We start from the raw sequence: 17429 nt of genomic DNA, 5'->3' as shown, positions 1-17429 counted from the left end.
AAAAAGTCTTAGTTCTTTATCTGCACTGTCCAGTATGGTAGCCATGAGCCATATGTGGCTGTTGGATACTTGAAATGTGGCTAATGCAACTGAGAAATTGAATTTTACATTTTTTCTATTTTAATTTGAATATACACTGAGTAGTTGATTGGGGCATCGTCTGGATACACCAAGGTTGCAGGTTTGATCCCCTGTCTGGGTACATATAAGAACCAATCAATGAATACGTAACTAAGCTGAATAGCAAATGATATTTCTCTTCCCCCTCCCTCCCTGTTGCCCTCCCCACCTCCCTTCCTCCTCTCTCCCTTTCACTCCTCCTCTCTCTCCCCTTCACTCCTCTGCTCTCTCCCTCTCTCTCCCCCTCCCTCCCCCTCTCCCCCTCTTTTGTCTTCCCCTCTTTTCTTCCTGCTCTCCCTTCCTCTCTCTCTAAAAAATAATAAAAAAACCCTTTTTTAATATATACTAAGTAGTTAGCAGATTAGTAATTTAGTAACTACATTAATGGAATATAAAGTGCTATGATAGAAAATTCATCAAAAACTTGTTTTATGTAGAGATCAGTTTCTGATTGGAAGAAAGTTATATTTGAGATCTCTTAAGTTCTGTAATATTTTGTTTTTTATATTCCTAGAGGCATTTATTATGGGTATATTAAATCAGAATAACTGATAATAAATAATGATATACAAATGGTATAATTAGATTTCTTGAAGATGGAATTTAAAATTTTTGCATTATTTTATAATGGCTCTTTAGGGCATATTCTTAGCACTTGCTGTTGATAATATAGCTTACTTCTACAACTAGATGATGGGTGACTATTTAACCCTTTGAGTAGTGAGTTTTTTTTATGCTTGCTGACTCCCAGGAATGAATTTTTTCCAAAAAATAAAATTACTTCAGTTACAGTTTTATTAACTTAAAATCATGTTTGTTTGATAACCAATTTATGGAAACAAGAAGAACATACATTTGTCTTTTTGTAATGTTGCCTTACACATTTTTAAAAGAAAATTTTTTGTTATGCTCGTACTCTGGAGGGTCAGGAGGCATGAGGACGTACATGAATGTTTGTACAACTCAAATGGTTAATAATATAAAACATAAATACTCTATTTATTGAGAGAGAGGGTGACAGGAAGGGAGAGAGGTGGGGAGGAGAGAGTTGAGTAGCATCAACTTGTAGTTGCTTTAGTTTATTGATTGCTTCTCATATGTACTTTGACCAGGGGCTTAAGTTGAGCCAGTGACCTCTTGTTCAAGCCAATGATCTTGGGTTCAAGCCAGTGACCTTGGGATCATGTTGATGATCTTGTGCTCAAGCTGACAAGTCTGCATTCTAGCCTGTGACCTTGGGTTTTCAAACCAGGCTGCTGCTCAATCTACTGCCACCACCACCAGTCAGGCAGACATAAATATTTTTTAGCAAACTCTTAAATCTCTTGCTAACAGTTAATATTTTTAGATGGTTCTTGCTACTGGTGGACATGTACATTGTTTATCTAGTCTCTAAAGTACTGGCTTAGACATAACTGTTTTTGAAGGAATGACCAAATTCTTACATTATACTCCTTGTTTTAAAATGGTAATTTCTACTGTGACTTATTCATCTCTTAATCATTTACCATGTATGTCTTGAGAAAAGTTCTTAGAGGTATGGTCTTGGTCTTAAATGGAGGGAAATAGGAGTATTTGTTATTACACCTGAAGAAACTCTTTTTAGCTTTGTATCTGACCTGAGTGCATTACTGGTAGACCATAAGGTTAACAGTCTAAATCGGTGAAACACAATTTAGTAAATACTTACTGTAGGTTAGGATTCAAACCCACAAAATCTGGTTCCAGAATGCATACTCTTACTGTCAATCAAGTTTTGAAAAAAAATAAATAAGGGGGCACATATTTTAAAGTATATTTGATATACTGTGGTAGAAGCTGTGAGACAACCTTGCTGCTTGTTTAACATTCTGTAGTGCCTGGCTATTTGTGGCTAACCAGAGGAAAAATACACCTTTGTTCTGAGTAACTTTGTTTTAAGTAACTGTTTTATGAATAAGGAGATCCAAATATTCTAGCTAAGGAAGCAAAAGGTTACTGTTGTTCATCATGCAGAATTAGCAGAATTAGCCTTATACAGAATTTTTTTGTAACAAAAGACCTGGCTACATTTTGGTACCTAATTTTGCAGTCACTTTCAAAACCAAAAATGTTGTGGGTGTAACACTTTTATTTTTATCCAGGGAAATTTAATCCCCCCCCCCCCCCCAGTGGTTCTTAGTTTGATTTAAATGTTTTGGCCTGCCTGACCAGGCGGTGGCGCAGTGGATAGTGTCAGAGTGGGATGTGGAAGACCCAGGTTCAAGACCCTGAGGTCGCCAGCTTGAGCGCGGGATCATCTGGTTTGAGCAAGGCTCACCAGCTTGAGCCCAAGTTTGCTGGCTCGAACAAGGGGTCACTCAGTCTGCTGTAGCCCCCTGGTCAAGGCACATATGAGAAATCAATCAATGAATAACTAAGGAGCTGCAATGAAGAATTGATGTTTCTCATCTCTCTCCCTTCCTGTCTGTCCCTACTTGTTCCTCTCTCTGACTCTGTCTCTGCCACAAAAAAAAATAAATAATAAAATTAAAAAAAAAAAAATGTTTTGGCCTGAACAGACGGTGGTGCAGTCTATAGATCTTTGGCCTGGGACACTGAGAACCCAGATTTGAAACCCCAAGGTTGCCAGCTTGAGCGGGGCTCACCAGCTTGAGCAGAAGGATTACTGGTTTGTCATGGGATCATAAACATGACCCCATCGTTGTGGGCTTGAGCTCCAAGGTGCCTGGCTTGAAAACCAAGGTCACTGGCTTGAACCCAAGGTTCCTGGCTGGAGCAGGTGGTCACTGGCTCCGCTGGAGCCCCCAGTCAAGGGACATATGAGAGAAAGCAATCAATGAACAACTAAGGTGCCACAATGAGTTGATACTTCTCATCTCTCTCCCTTTCTCTCTGCTTGTCCCTGTCTGTTCTCCTCCTCTCTCTCTCTCAAAAAAAAAACAAACAAAAAACAAAAAAAAAACCCTGTAACTTTGTTTTTAAAATCATCATCATAATCATCATAATAATAATTCAAACTTGGAAGTATATCTGAATAAAGGACCTCTATGTCCCTTTTTTAAAAAAAAATTTTTTTTAAATTTTTTCAGAGACAGAGGGATAGATAGGGACAGACAGACAGGAACGGAGAGAGATGAGAAGCATCAATCATCAGTTTTTTGCTGCAACACCCTAGCTGTTCACTGATTGCTTTCTCATATGTGCCTTGACTGTGGGCCTTCAGCAGACTGGGTAACCCCTTGCTCGAGCCAGCGACCCTTGGGTCCAAGCTGGTGAGCTTTTGCTCAAACCAGATGAGCCCACGCTCAAACTGGCGACCTGGGGGTCTTGAACCTGGGTCCTTCGCATCCCAGTCCAACGCTTATCCACTGCGCCACCGCCTGGTCAGGCTCTATGTCCCTTTTATCCACATGTTATTCCCAGAGGTAGTGCCTTAAGATAGTACAGTATGTGCTCTGTATTTAGTACATTGTGATGACACTGGTTTCCCTTGTGTAGGATCATTCTGTAGTCTTCTGTGACCTAACGTGTTATGTTACATGTTTGGAAATCTTTCCATGTCATTGCATATAATCCTGTTTCATTATTTATAATTCATTATGTGTGTGTTCATTAGTGTTTATTTAATTAATTCCTATTAGTTGGCTTATAACAGGGGTCTCAAACTCGCGGCCCGCCGAACAATTTTGTGCGGCCCGCAGACTAATCCACGAAGTTCAAAATATTTTGGATAAAATTAAGTAAGCCTAGGGGCCTACTTGTATTTTTCATTTCTCTAGCATCCTAGCTAGATATTAGCTTAGTTAACAGCAGTTGTGATGGGAACTACAGTTTCTGGTCGTTTTGTGACACTGAGTAAACTGCATGTATGATTGTGCTTGTTGTACTGATTTTTTTTTGTTTTCAACTGCAGTGAGAAAAGTGTTGCGTAACAGTTGCCTTTTGTAGACCTAGTGCGGCCCGCCGAACGGCTGTGATCTTGCTCTGCGGCCCACATGCTGAGTTGAGTTTGAGACCCCTGGCTTACAAGATACTCTTTTTTTTTTTTTTTTTTTTTTTGCTGCAGCAAACAGCATTGAAATAAAAGTCCTCATGTTTGTCCATATTTAGTGGTTTTTCTGTGGAATTGAGTTCAAGAGTTGAAATTAATAGATGAGTTTACTAATGCAAAATTTTTGTATGTATTGTTGGATTGTCTTCCAAAATAGTTCCAGTTTATTGTCCCATCACTTATGAGAGTTTCCATTTTTCCCAACCTTGCCAGCACCACATAAGATTGTATTAGCGTTTCTAATTTTTGTTTTAATGGAGAAAATAATGGCATCTTGTTTTAATTTGCATTTCCTTCATTACTAATGCAGGTTAACATTTTTATTTGTGTATTATTGATTTGTTTAATGTGAATTGTCCTTCATATATTTGTTTTTCCTCATTTATTTTGTCTGTTATTCAGGATTATGTATATATACATAGAGAAAGCATGCATTTGAGAACTTGTGTTTGAGCATGAGGCTAAGAGAGCTGGTACTTTTTGTAGTGTAATGGCTTTTATCATTTTCTTTTTCTTTTTTAATTATACAGCTATGGCATATGACTTTTCTGTTTTACAGACGAACGTCTTCTATACTCCCAAGATTATTTAAAAAAAAAAAAGCTATAGTTTTTACTTTACTTTTGGGTTTTCAACCTGACCTCATCTACCTACCAAATAATCTGTCTTTTCCTTGCTGATCTGAAGTATCTCCTTATTCTTATATAAGCTAAATTCCTTTATATACATGGCTCACTTCTTAATTTTGTTTCACTGCTTCTACCAGAGAATATAAATTCTGTTGCCCCTTACTAATCTTTTTTTCCAAAATGTTGCAATTTTTTTGGGGGGAGGGGGTAAAACTTTGTTGATAGTAAAAGCATGGATTCTAGAACCATATTTTGTGGGTTTGAGTCTCTGTCCTACCAGGTTTTGCTGTCTTACCTTAGGCAAGTTATTTAACTACTCAGAGCCTCAGTTTTTCCATCAATAAAATAGGATAAATAGCACCTTCCTCATAGTAGTATTGTAAGAATTAAATAATCTGTGTAAAGCACAAAACTGTGTTTGATGCATAATGACATTTACAAAAAAGAATTAGTTCTTTTCTGTACTTCAGTGGCATTTCATAGTGTTCTTCACGAAGATTTTGAATGTTCTTACTGGTGTGTTGAGCTGTTCTGTACTATTTGTTAGTGCAGATAGCAGCTTTTTTGTTATATTTTCTAATACATAATTGCTAATGTAGTAGAAAGCTATTGATTTTATATATTGCTTTTTCTGAAATTTCTTAATATCACTAAGTTTTACAGTTGATAATCTTGATTTTCTAGATAAACAATTATCTGTTAACAGTAATAATTTTATTTCTCATTGTGGGTTACTTTTTTGTATCTCATTGTGGTTTTGATTTGCATTTTGCTTATTAGTCACACTGAGCATTTTTCATATACTTGGCTTTAGAGAAATGTCCAGTTCCTCTGCCCACATTTTAGTGGGTTTATTTGTTTTTTTGCTATTCTATTGAGTAGTAGGACTTCCTAATATATTTTGGAGATTAACCCTTTTCTGATAAATGGTTTGTAACTTTTTCTTCTATTTTGTAAATTGTCTTTCCACCATGTTTTTTTTCTTTTTTGCTGTTCAGAAGCTTCTTAGTTTGATGTAGTCCCAACTGTTTTTGTTGCCTTTGCTTTTGGTGTCGTATGCTTGAAGTCGTTGCTAAAACCAGTTATGAAGGTTTTCCTATGTTTTCTTCTAGGAATTTTATAGTTTCAGGTCTTAAGTTGTGTTTAGTTTATTTGTGTATGTGGTTTAAGACAACATTCTGTTTCACTCTTATGCATATGGGTATCCAGTTTTCCCAGTATCATTTATTGAAGAGACTTTTCTTTCACCACTGTATATTCTTGGCCCCTTTGTTTAAAATTAGTTCACTGTAAATGTGTGGTTTGATATCTAGGCTCTCTGTTATGTTGCATTGGTGTAGTGGTTTTCAACCTTTTTACACTTGGGAACCTATGAAAATAGAATTGTTTAGGGGACCACTAAGACCAAAATCAACCTGAGCATAAGGGAATTTGACTAAGATCGTTGGGTCTGTAATCTTCGTACAACATCAGGGTGGTTAATTCTTTCGTGGACCAGAAAGAAATTTCTGACAGAAAACTCTGGTCTATATGACTGTCTTTTTGTCTGTGCCATACTGTTTTGATTTCTGTAGCTTTATAATATATTTTGAAATCAAGAAGTATGAGGTCTATACTTAATGGTATCTTTGGGATTGCAGAAGTTTTAAATTTTCAAGTCCAGTTTGCCATATTTTCTTTTATCTTTTTGTGGTTTTGGTGTTATGTTTAAGAACTCATATCTAATCAAGATTTTCTTCTGTATTTCTTTTAAATGTTTTATTGTTTTAGCTCTTATATTTAGGCTTTGAGTTAATAACCCTTTTGAGTTACTTTTTGTGTATTGGTATGAGAGAAGGGTCTAAATTCATCTTTTTTGTGTGAATATCCTGATTTCCCAGGGTAAAGATTATTTTTTTCCCAGTGAATTGCCACGAATCCTTTGTCAACAAAGATCTGTTGTCTCTAAATGTAAAGGTTTATTTCTGGATTCTCGAATCTGTTCCATAAATTTATTCTCAGGTTGTATCACACTGTCTTGATTACTTAAAGTTACTGAGTTTTAAAATTGGGAAGTGTAATGTTCCCAATAAATTTGTTTATCCTTAAAATAGTTTTGCCCATTGTGAGTTATTTTATTTTACTAGTTAGCAGAGTTGTGTGGAAGAATATTTCTAAACATTCCTTAGCAGACAGTTTTGGTTTTAGTTATGCTTTTGTTGCTGATTTTTAATGCTGTTGCATTGTGATAGGATAATGTCTGCAGTAATTTCTACTGTTTGGAAATTATTGAAGTTTTTTTTGAATCTTTGAATTTTTAAAAATTGTATGGTTTTTTTTTCTTGGGACCGTGTTCTGTAATCTCAATTGAATTAATTTTAATGGTTATTAAAGTTCTATGAATCCTTATTTTTGGTCAGTGTGGTTATTTTGGTTTTGGTGGTGTTACACTAGTCACCCACATTGATTGTGCATGTATTAACATTTGTTAATTTCTTCTTTTTAATAGGTTTTGTTTCTGCATCTCAGTTCATTTTTATTGTCTTCTTCATACATTGTTCCACTTATTACATAAAATGACCTTCTAAGTTCTGTTTAGTGTTTTTCCCTCCTCTCCCCCTTGACTTTGAATATTATTTGTTTGACATTAAAATTGTGAATCTTTTTTCTTTTGTTCGCATTTGTCTGATTTTGTTAAACAAGTCTTAAGTGATATATCTTTAGTTGTTGTGGCTATATTTTATGATAATTTGATATTTTAATTTGATAATTTGTTACATAGTTAGTAGAGGAAAATCTCATTATGCAGAATTGTTTTCATGTGGCTTTTTTTTTTTTTAAAGATGGTTTGGATTTCTATTATTCTTCAAAGCAGCATGCACAGAAGATGGTAGAATTTCTTCAATGTACAGTTCCCTGTAGGTATGTTCTGAACCTAAATGTAAGATTATGTCCAAGGAGCTGGAAGTAGATCTAGGTAACATACATCCTTCAGACTGAGACAACTCTCTTGTGTTAAAATATTTAAAATTGTAGTAGGAATACTTACACAATTAGTAAACATCTATTGGTTTTAGTCTCTTTAAGGGAAGGGAAGTATTAGCCTAAGAGCATGTAAGAATCACTTGAGGGATGTAGACCTCACTTTGTGATGATAAGCACAGTAGTGCCAGATCATTGATTGAATTCTTTTAAATAAGAGAAAAGAAAGATGGGGGTAGAGGGCTTTGGTTAGAAACTTTATAGACGAGGAAGGACTTAAGCTCCTAAAATGGGAAATTTTCAAAGGTATGGTTTAGACCAGGCAGTGGCGCAGTCGATAGAGTGTCAGACTGGGATGTGGAAGGACCCAGGTTCGAGACCCTGAGGTCACCATCTTGAGCACAGGCTCATCTGGCTTGAGCAAAAAACTCACCAGCTTTGACCCAAGGCCGCTGGCTCGAGCAAGGGGTTACTCGGTCTGCTGAAGGCTCGTGGTCAAGGCACATATGAGAAAGCAATCAATGAACAACTAAGGTGTCACAACGAAAAACTGATGATTGATGCTTCTCATCTCTCTGTTCCTGTCTGTGTCCCTGTCTAGTCCTCTTTCTGACTCTCTCTCTGTCCCTGTAAAAAAAAAAAAAAAGGTACAGTTTATATTGAAAAAATGAGATTAGTGTGAATAAAGACTTGGGGGTATTAGTTTAGTATTCATTCATTCATATATTTGAGAGAGGCAAGGAGAGAGACACAGAGAGAAAGGAGCTGTTCCTGTATGTTCTCTGACTGGGGATTGAACCAGCAACCTCTGCTCTTCAAGACAACACCCAGCCAACCAAGCTGTCTGGCTAGGGCCTTAGTTTAGCTTTTAAAGGATGCTGTATATAAGATTGGTTTGAACCAAGGGCATGTTTTAGAAGTCTTTAGTAGATAAAGTTGAAAATAGGTTGTAGTCATATTGGCAAAGGCTTGTAATTTAAGTGGATGAAATTAGATTTATCATAGTAGACAACAGGAAGCTTTTTCATACTTTTGACAGTGATGATTTGATTTGATGAAAATTGATATTCCAAGACTACAAATAAGGCATTTGTCTTTTTATTACTGTCAACTTTTTCTCTTAATAGATACAAAGCCTCACAGAGACTGATCTCTCAGGATATCCATAATAACACATACAATTACAAGAGCACTTTTTCTGTGGAAATTGTTCCTATATGCAAGGTACTTTTTCATATTTAATTAATCCATGTCTATAAAAGAGTACAAGCAATTAATTGGTTTATATGTAATTATTAGCTCCTGGTTTTCTTCTGGGCTTGGTTAAAAATGTAGAATAACTTTCTTAAATGATTTCTAATATACTCAGCCATGTTAAAAAGATGTTAAAAAGTAATTATGTTTAAAGTTGGCACCTTTATTTTGGTATACTAATTAAAAGGCTTGTTTCAGTTTTTTAATGTCCATATTTCTTAAAATGTGGACACATGACAGTTCTATGAAACTTTGAATACAGGAAATGACATTAAAATAAATATCAGTGAACCACTTTTGAACTGGATTTTGGCATGATGAAAACAGTATTGTGGAAATGAGACCTACAGTCATTTCTGTGATTTAAAAACATAATCTGAACAACACTTAAAGTGTAGGTTATCATTTCATTTAATTGTGCTAGGTAAGACTGCTTGAAAAACCTAAATGGATTAAAATTTAATGACTAGTTGAGGATCTACTCTATAGAAGGCTGTGGGTTATGGTTTATGCATCTAAAGGTCTCTGTCATATAGGAACTTATATGTTGATATTTAAATCACTGATAAGTGCCATAATTTATTGTGAGCCTTCTGTATAAGTTATTAATATCCAAGTACTTGAGTATATTTCATTTCTTTATGTCTCACAATAGCTGGAGTAAATTATATTATCATTTTGAAGATAAGGAAATTGAAACTTGGGGATGTTAGATGACTTGATCAAAGTTACATAACTAGAAAATGATTTGTACCTAGGTCTTTGACTCTTAAGCTTTAAAGCTGTTACCACTTTTTATGATGTAGTACAGTATCAGTGGTGAAATGATGGCTTAAAGCACAGTCAGCAGAGTTTTCTCTAAAGGGCCAGGTAGTAAATATTTTCAACTTTCAAGCCATATAGTCTCTGGTGCAACTACTCAATTCTTTTGCTGTGGCACAAAATAGCCATAGATAAATGAATGGCTGAGGATGTGTCCCAGCAAAACTATAAAAATGGGTATGGAATAAATTCGGCCTGAGGGGCATATTTTAAAATTCCTGGTATAAAACTGAACATTTAACTGGCACAGAGCCTGGCAAATATAAATCTAGGTGTTAGGGAATATTTAAGACTTTGCATATTAAGTGCTTCTGAGTGATTCATGCAAGTAACTGGATGCATACACTGTGTAAAGGAGTATCTTTAATCCTTGGGAGACTCTTGACTAAGTTAAAGAAGGGACTGGACAGAATGTCCTTTCAGTGGAGAAGCCTATGATTGCAAATAAATACAGCTTAAAATAGAATTCAGATTCTTTTATACTATATTTTAATACCGTTTAAAAACAGATAACCCCATTATTGGTTGTATTTCCAATGTACACATAGAGGTATGCTCTTGGGGGCATTGAACATTTGAGTATATATTGTTACATATACCCAGGAAAGAGAAATGTGGCTCTCCTGAAATTTGTTTTTAATGGAGATTGAAAGAAGTCACAAGTAGATTTAGAAAGTCACTCTTTTTCTGATGTTTAATATAAGGTCTACCGGAAAGTTCTGTCCATTTCTATCACAACAAGTTTCGACACGTAAGCACGTTTATTTGGTGCATGTGTGCCTCTCTATTTTTATCACTTAATGTATACATACTGACATAACAAATTAACTAAAACAGAGTTGATTCACAGTCTTATGTGTGAAGCGATAGTGTACCCATGGCTACTGATAAAGTTCATTTACGCCACTGTAATTTTTACAAATTTCAACAAGGAAGAAATGCTACAGAAGCATGTCTGTCGCATCCACCATATTCCCCGGACTTAGCACCCTCCGACTATCACTGGTTTTTGTCCTTACAAAATTTTTTGAAGGGCAACAAATTCAAAAATGAAGAAAATATCAAACAAGCACTGGTTCAATTTTTCGCATCAAAAGATAAAACATTTTTCAAAAATGGGATATACAAATTGCCCTCATGCTGGCAAGAAATCATTAATAATAATGGCAATTATATTACTTAATAAAATTTATTGACAGTAAGAAAAATTTGTATTTTGTTTTATTCCAAAAATGGACAGAACTTTCCGATAGACCTTATACTTTGCTTAGAGTGTACACTATTAACATAGAATAATAAGCATTCACACTTCAATAAAATTGAAATACACAATAGCTTGGTGAATAAGATATGGAAAAATTTTTTAAGAATTTTTATTAAGACAAATATCCCCATTTTAAGAAGTTATAGCTTATTTTCTGTTTTCTAAAGATGATTTTGTTTAGACCCTTTGTTGATACATAGAATTAAAAATTTAATGTTTTGGTCTGGTCAGATGAACACAGATCAGGGTAACTTTGGTGAGTGTTTTTTGGAGACTGTTCTGTAGGGTTTGCTTCACTCTAAATGTTAGTTCTTGTACCTAGGATAATGTTGTTTGTCTGTCTCCAAAATTGGCACAAAGCCTGGGAAATGTGAACCAGATTTGTGTGTGTATACGCGTAACCAGCACCATCCATCTCATAGACCCAAACACCCTACAAGGTAAATTTTAGGAACTGTTTGCCTTGACTGTTCTGTCTGGCAAGTGGTAATACTTTGTTATTAATTGCATCAAACATTTTCAATAATATTGTTATGAAAAGCTAGTTCTTATAAAACACTAATTTTTTAAGCTTTTGATAAGTTACTCTTGTATTTTTTACTTGAAGAAACTTTTTTACTTCTGTGAACTTTTAAAAATTTACTAGCTTTATGCCATTTATTTACTGCAATTGACTATCTCATTTTACTTTTGTGACTAATATTTAAGTATGCTGCCAAATTTCAGTGTATGGCAAATATTTTAAAGTTTGGGATATTTAACTCTTTATAATCCAGTAGAACATTTAGTTTAAAGTGAATTTTAACTACTTTTATCATTGCTATACATAATTTTAACATTCCCTTGATAAAAACTATTTTTTAAAGAAGACCCTGTATTGATAGGTGTCTTCTCAGTACTTGTTTGCATTTCCTATTTCTTGATCGTTTTTACTTTTTATTTCCTGTAATATAAGTTTTCTTTTATAAAATGGCTTTATTTTGCTATTTTCTAGGAAGTCATTTACCATCCTTTTCTGTTAGATTATAATTCATCAGTCAGAGGTCTTTTTTTTTTTTTTACAAAATTGGGACGACTGCCTGTTAGATAAAACTTTATTTTCCGTAAACTAAGTACCTAAGATGACTGATGTTTCTAAAATAAAGTGCCAGCACAGGAAACTGCTATACAACTAATTGGATTTAAATTTGTATTAAAGGCACTTAGCTCTATGGTGTTCTAATGACTGCTCACAAAAATGAGGGAATCAGGAAAGGTGCAGATACTCCAGTCCTTTTGCACAGTGCATTTTCACCAATGAAATAAAAGTTGGTTTTGTATCTCATTTGCACAAACAACTTTCTTTGACTTGTTTGCTTTTCTGATATTCTTATTTAATTAAAAAAAAATCAAATGCTTTTTTTTTTGTCGCTTCATATTCATTTTGAAATATTCCCTAATTTTTGTAAGCAGTATACTTAAGATATATTTCAGGCCCTGGCTGGGTGGTACAGTGGGTAAAGCATCAGATTGGTGTTCCAGAGGTGGTGGGTTCAAGCCTTGATCAGGGCACATATGAGAAGCCTAAGTACACAATGAAATGGAACAACTGAGTGAAACGAGTTGATGCTCTTCTCTCTCTCTCTCTCTCTCTCTCTCTCTCTCAAATCAATGGAAAAATTTTTCAAAAATATATATATATATTTGACACCTGATATTTCTTTTGTGCTGTGAGAAGGTTGGGTTGATTTATAGTAATAAGTGCTCGCTCTAGAGCCTGAGTTGCCACAGTGGTTTCTGTTGGTCTGATGTATCCCAGTTTGTATATATTAAATTTTTTCTTCTTTTTATGTTTGTTGACTTACAAAATACTTCATTTCTCTTGTTCTTTAATAGTCTGTGTTTATTCTTAGTTGCAGATATTGATGGGAGCACTTTCTGGGGTCACCCTTTCAGCAGTTTATGCCATCCCAAACAGCTGGAAGAATTTATAGTGATGGATTGCAGCATCGTTCGAGACCTAAAACGCAAAGCAGGTGCTGGAATAATATCAAAAAAGGTATGTTCTATACTGCACACCTTTTTTTTTTTCTTTTCCAATTTACTGTTTTGGTCCTGGTAATTCTAAGATGGTGTTTACAAATAAAACTAGCACCACACTAGCTTACAGATACCTTTCATGTTTGTGTGTTGCTTGTTTGTAACATACGGTCATTGTGGTGAAAATTATCAGACTTACACTATCTGGGAAGTTTATTTTTTTGTTTAATGTGAAAACATTTTTTAAAATGTTTATTATTATGGAAAAGCATTTTCTTGCTTTTGTACAGAAGGACCAAGTAACAAGCTAACCTTTTTTGACTTGTTAAAAGTTTTCAAACATTTGAATCAAATATAAGCTGTATTATCACTACATACTGAATATATCAGTTTACATTTCTGAGATATGATGATATTTTTTACCTAATCAAAGTATTATCATACATACAATATAAACATTATCTTTTATATTAAAATTTTCTCTTTTGTCCCACTGTACTTTTTATGGATTGTTTAAACCTAGTATCTATTTAGGGACCATACATTGAATGTGAATGTTATATGTCTTAAATCTTTTATTTACTAATAGCTCCCTCCCTTATTTTTCATGATACCAACCTCTGAAGGCAACCAGGGCATTTATGTTGTGGATCTTTCTCATTGTTTCCTCAAGATATCATTTAACTTGCTACTTAATCTCTTAACCTTAAAACTGGAAAGTAGATCTAAAGCCTTGCTCAAATTTATGTTAATTATTGTTGACCACAACATTTCAGTGATGATGCTGTGTACTTTCTGTAGTATATCAACAGACAGGTAACATTTGGCTATTTCACTGATAGCCTGATCTCTCTATTGTAATATTATGATATTTTCCCCTTATTACGAGCTGGCCTCCCTTCCTCCCTCTCTCCCTCCCTGCTTTCCTCCCTCTTTCTCAAATTACCCAAAATTTAGCCAGTGGAAACTCCTTCAGAAGAGTTTCATTGATTGCTTTCTCATATGTGCCTTGACCGTGAGACTCCAGCCGAGCCAGTGACCCCTTGCTCAATCAAGCCAGTAACTATGTGCTCATGTCTGTGATCCCACATTCAAGCTGGCGACCCTGCTCTCAAACTGGTGAGCCTGCACTCAAGCCAGCAACCTTGGGGTTTAGAACCTGGCTCCTCAGCGTCCCAGGTCCTTGCTCTGTGCACTGAACCACCACCTGGTCAGGCTTATAAAATTTATTTTAGTGACTTTTTTACAATTTCTGAGCAGTTTTAGCAAATTAAGAAGAGGTAAGAAATTTCCCATATACCCCTGCCTCTACACATGCATACATAGCCTCTTCCATTATTAATATCCTCCTATCAGACTTCCTAGACATGTACATGGGTATTCTCTACATTTATATAGTTTTCTTTTGATTTGGTTTATCAGAATGTTGTAGTTTTTCTCATAAAGTTCTTATACCTAAGTTTCATTTTTGGGGGTGCTAATATAAATGGTAATTTTTTTTTAACCTTTTTGAAAAATTAAAAAAAAATTTTATTTTAATTTATTGTGATAACATGGATTCAAATGTACCACTCAATTAACACTCTCACACCCCACCACCGTGTCTTCCATTACACCTCCTTTCCCTCCTCACCCTCACTCCCCCCTTCTCTCTGGAATTTGCTGTCCTGATTTCTGTATCTATGTGTTATGTATATATAACTTCACTAATCCCTTCACCTTCTCTGATCCCATCCCCTCATCCCCCTTCCCTCTGACAGCTGTCCCTCTGCTCTCTGACTCGTCTCAGTCTCTGTTCCATTCCTCAGTTCACTTTGTTCATTAGATTCCACATACAAGAAAGATCATTAGATATTTTTCTTTCTCTGCCTGGCTTATTTTACTTAGCACGATAATCTCCAGGGTTATCCATAGCATCTCATAAGGTAAGATTTCCCTCTTTTTCATAGCCCTGTAGAATTCCATTGTGTATATTTACCACTACTTTTTTTTTTTCCTTTTTTTTGTATTTTTCTGAAGTTGGAAACGGGGAGGCAGTCAGACAGACTCCCACATGCGCCCGACCGGGATCCACCCGGCATGCCCACCTGGGGGTGATGCTCTGCCTATCTGAGGCATTGCTCTGTTGCAACCAGAGCCATTCTATCGCCTGAGGCAGAGGCCACGGAGCCATCCTCAGCACCCAGGCCAACTTTGCTCCAATGGAGCCTTGGCTGTGGGAGGGGAAGAGAGAGACAGAGAGGAAGGAGAGGGGGAGGGGTGGAGAAGCAGATGGGCGCTTCTCCTATGTGCCTTGGCCAGTAATCAAACCTGGGACTCCTGCACGCCAGGCCGACGCTCTACCACTGAGCCAACTGGCCAGGGTCTACCACTTCTTTTTAATCTTCTCGTCCACTGAAGGACACTTGGGCTGTTTCCAGATCTTGGCTATTGTAAGCAATGCTGCAATAAACATGGGGGTGCATATCTTCTTTTGAATCAGTGATTTGGTATTCTTAGGATATATTCCTAAAAGTGGTATAGCTGGGTCAAAAGGCAGTTTTGTTTTTAATTTTTTGAGGAATCTCCATACTGTTCTCCACAGTGGCTATACCAGTCTGCATTTCCACCAGCAGTGCAGGAGGGTTCCCTTTTCTCCACATCCTTGCCAGCACTTATTATGTGTTGTTTTGTTGATGAGCGCCATTCTGACAGTTGTGAGGGGATAGCTCATTGTGATTTTAATTTGCATTTCTCTGAAGATTAGTGATGTTGAGCATTTTTTCATATGCCTATTGGCCATCTGTATGTCCTCTTTGGAGAAGTGTCTATTCATTTCTTTTGCCTATTTTTTGATTGAATTATCTTCCTGGTGTTGAGTTTTAGAAGTTCTTTATAAATTTTTGTTATTAACCCCTTATCAGACCTATTGGCAAATATGTACTCCCTTTGTGTGAGTTGTCTTTTTAATTTTGTTAATGGTGTTTTTTGCTGTGCAAAAGCATTTTCATTTGATGTGGTCCCATTTGTTTATCTTGTCCTTTATTTCACTTGCCTGTGGAAATAAAATGGCACAAAATACTGTTACAAGAGTTACCAGAGAGTTTACTCCTTATGTTTTCTTCCAAGATGTTTATAGTTTTGTGACTTATATAAGTCTTTTATCCATTTTGAGTTTATTTTTGTGAATTGTGTGAGTTGGTGGTCTAGTTTCATATATTTTACAAGTACCTGTCCAATTATCCCAACACCATTTATTAAAGAGACTGTCTTTACTCCACTGTATACTCTTACCTCCTTTGTCAAAGATCAATTGACCATAAAGGAGTGGGTTTATTTCTGGGTTCTCTGTTCTGTTCAATTGATCTATATGCCTGTTCTTATGCCAGTACCAGGCTGTTTTGAGTACAATGGCCTTGTAGTATAACTTGATATCAGAAAGTGTGATACCTCCCACTTTATTCTTCATTTTCAAGATTGCTGAGGCTATTCATGTTCTTTTTTTGGTTCCATATAAATTTCTGGAATATTTGTTCTATATCTTTGAAGTATGCGTTTGTATTTTAATAGGAATTGCATTGAATTTATAGATTCCTTTGGGTAATATAGACATTTTAATGATATTTATTCTTACTATCCATGAACATGGTATATATTTCCACTTGTTTGTATCTTCCTTGATTTCTTTTTTCAATGTCTTATAATTTTCCGAGTACAAGTCTTTTACCTCCTTGGTTAAATTTATTCTTACGTTTTTATATATATGTGTATATATTTTTTGCAATTGTGAAGGGTTTTGTTTCTTTTGTTTCTCATAATGTTGGTATAAGAAAATGCCACTGATTTCTGAATATAAATTTTATATCTTGCCATTTAGCCAAATTTATTTATCAGGTCTAGTAGTTTTTTGACTGAGTTTTCTATGTACAGTATCATGTCATCAGCAAATAATGATAGTTTTACTTCTTTTCCAATTTGGATACCTTTTATTTCTTTTTTTTGTCTGATTGCTGTGGCTAGGACTTTCAGAACTATGTTGAGTAAGAGTGGTGAAAGGAGGCACCTCTGCCTTGTTCCTGATCTTAAGGGGATTGCTTTTAATTTTTGCCCATTGAGTATGATGTTGGCTGTGGGTTTGTCATAGATGGACTGTATCATGTTGAGGTATGTTCCCTGTATTCCCACTTTGCTGAATTTTGATCATAAATGGGTGCTGGATTTTATCAAATGCTTTTTTTGCATCTTTGATATAATCATGTGATATTTAACCTTCCTTTTGTTTATGTGATGAATCACGTTGATTGATTTGGGATTATTGTACTAGCCTTGTCTCCCTGGAATTATCTCG

General features: G+C 35.4%; 1 protein-coding gene across 5 annotated transcripts in view; it reads left to right on the top strand.

Moving 5' to 3' along the window:
* NMD3 (NMD3 ribosome export adaptor) overlaps window positions 1–17429 on the top strand; it is a 46456-nt gene that overhangs the window by 17349 nt on the left and 11678 nt on the right. For all 5 annotated transcript variants that reach the window (XM_066241374.1, XM_066241375.1, XM_066241373.1 and 2 more), the window contains 4 exons: window positions 7605–7683; window positions 8871–8967; window positions 11406–11523; window positions 12976–13121. In XM_066241374.1, coding sequence (XP_066097471.1) covers window positions 7605–7683; window positions 8871–8967; window positions 11406–11523; window positions 12976–13121 — 440 coding nt within the window. The remainder of the gene's footprint in view (window positions 1–7604; window positions 7684–8870; window positions 8968–11405; window positions 11524–12975; window positions 13122–17429) is intronic.

The sequence above is a fragment of the Saccopteryx bilineata genome, chromosome 8 (assembly GCF_036850765.1).
Source record: "Saccopteryx bilineata isolate mSacBil1 chromosome 8, mSacBil1_pri_phased_curated, whole genome shotgun sequence".
Taxonomy (NCBI): Eukaryota; Metazoa; Chordata; class Mammalia; order Chiroptera; family Emballonuridae; genus Saccopteryx; species Saccopteryx bilineata.
Note: the sequence above shows the minus strand (reverse complement) of the source record. Positions and strands in the feature narration are given on the sequence as shown.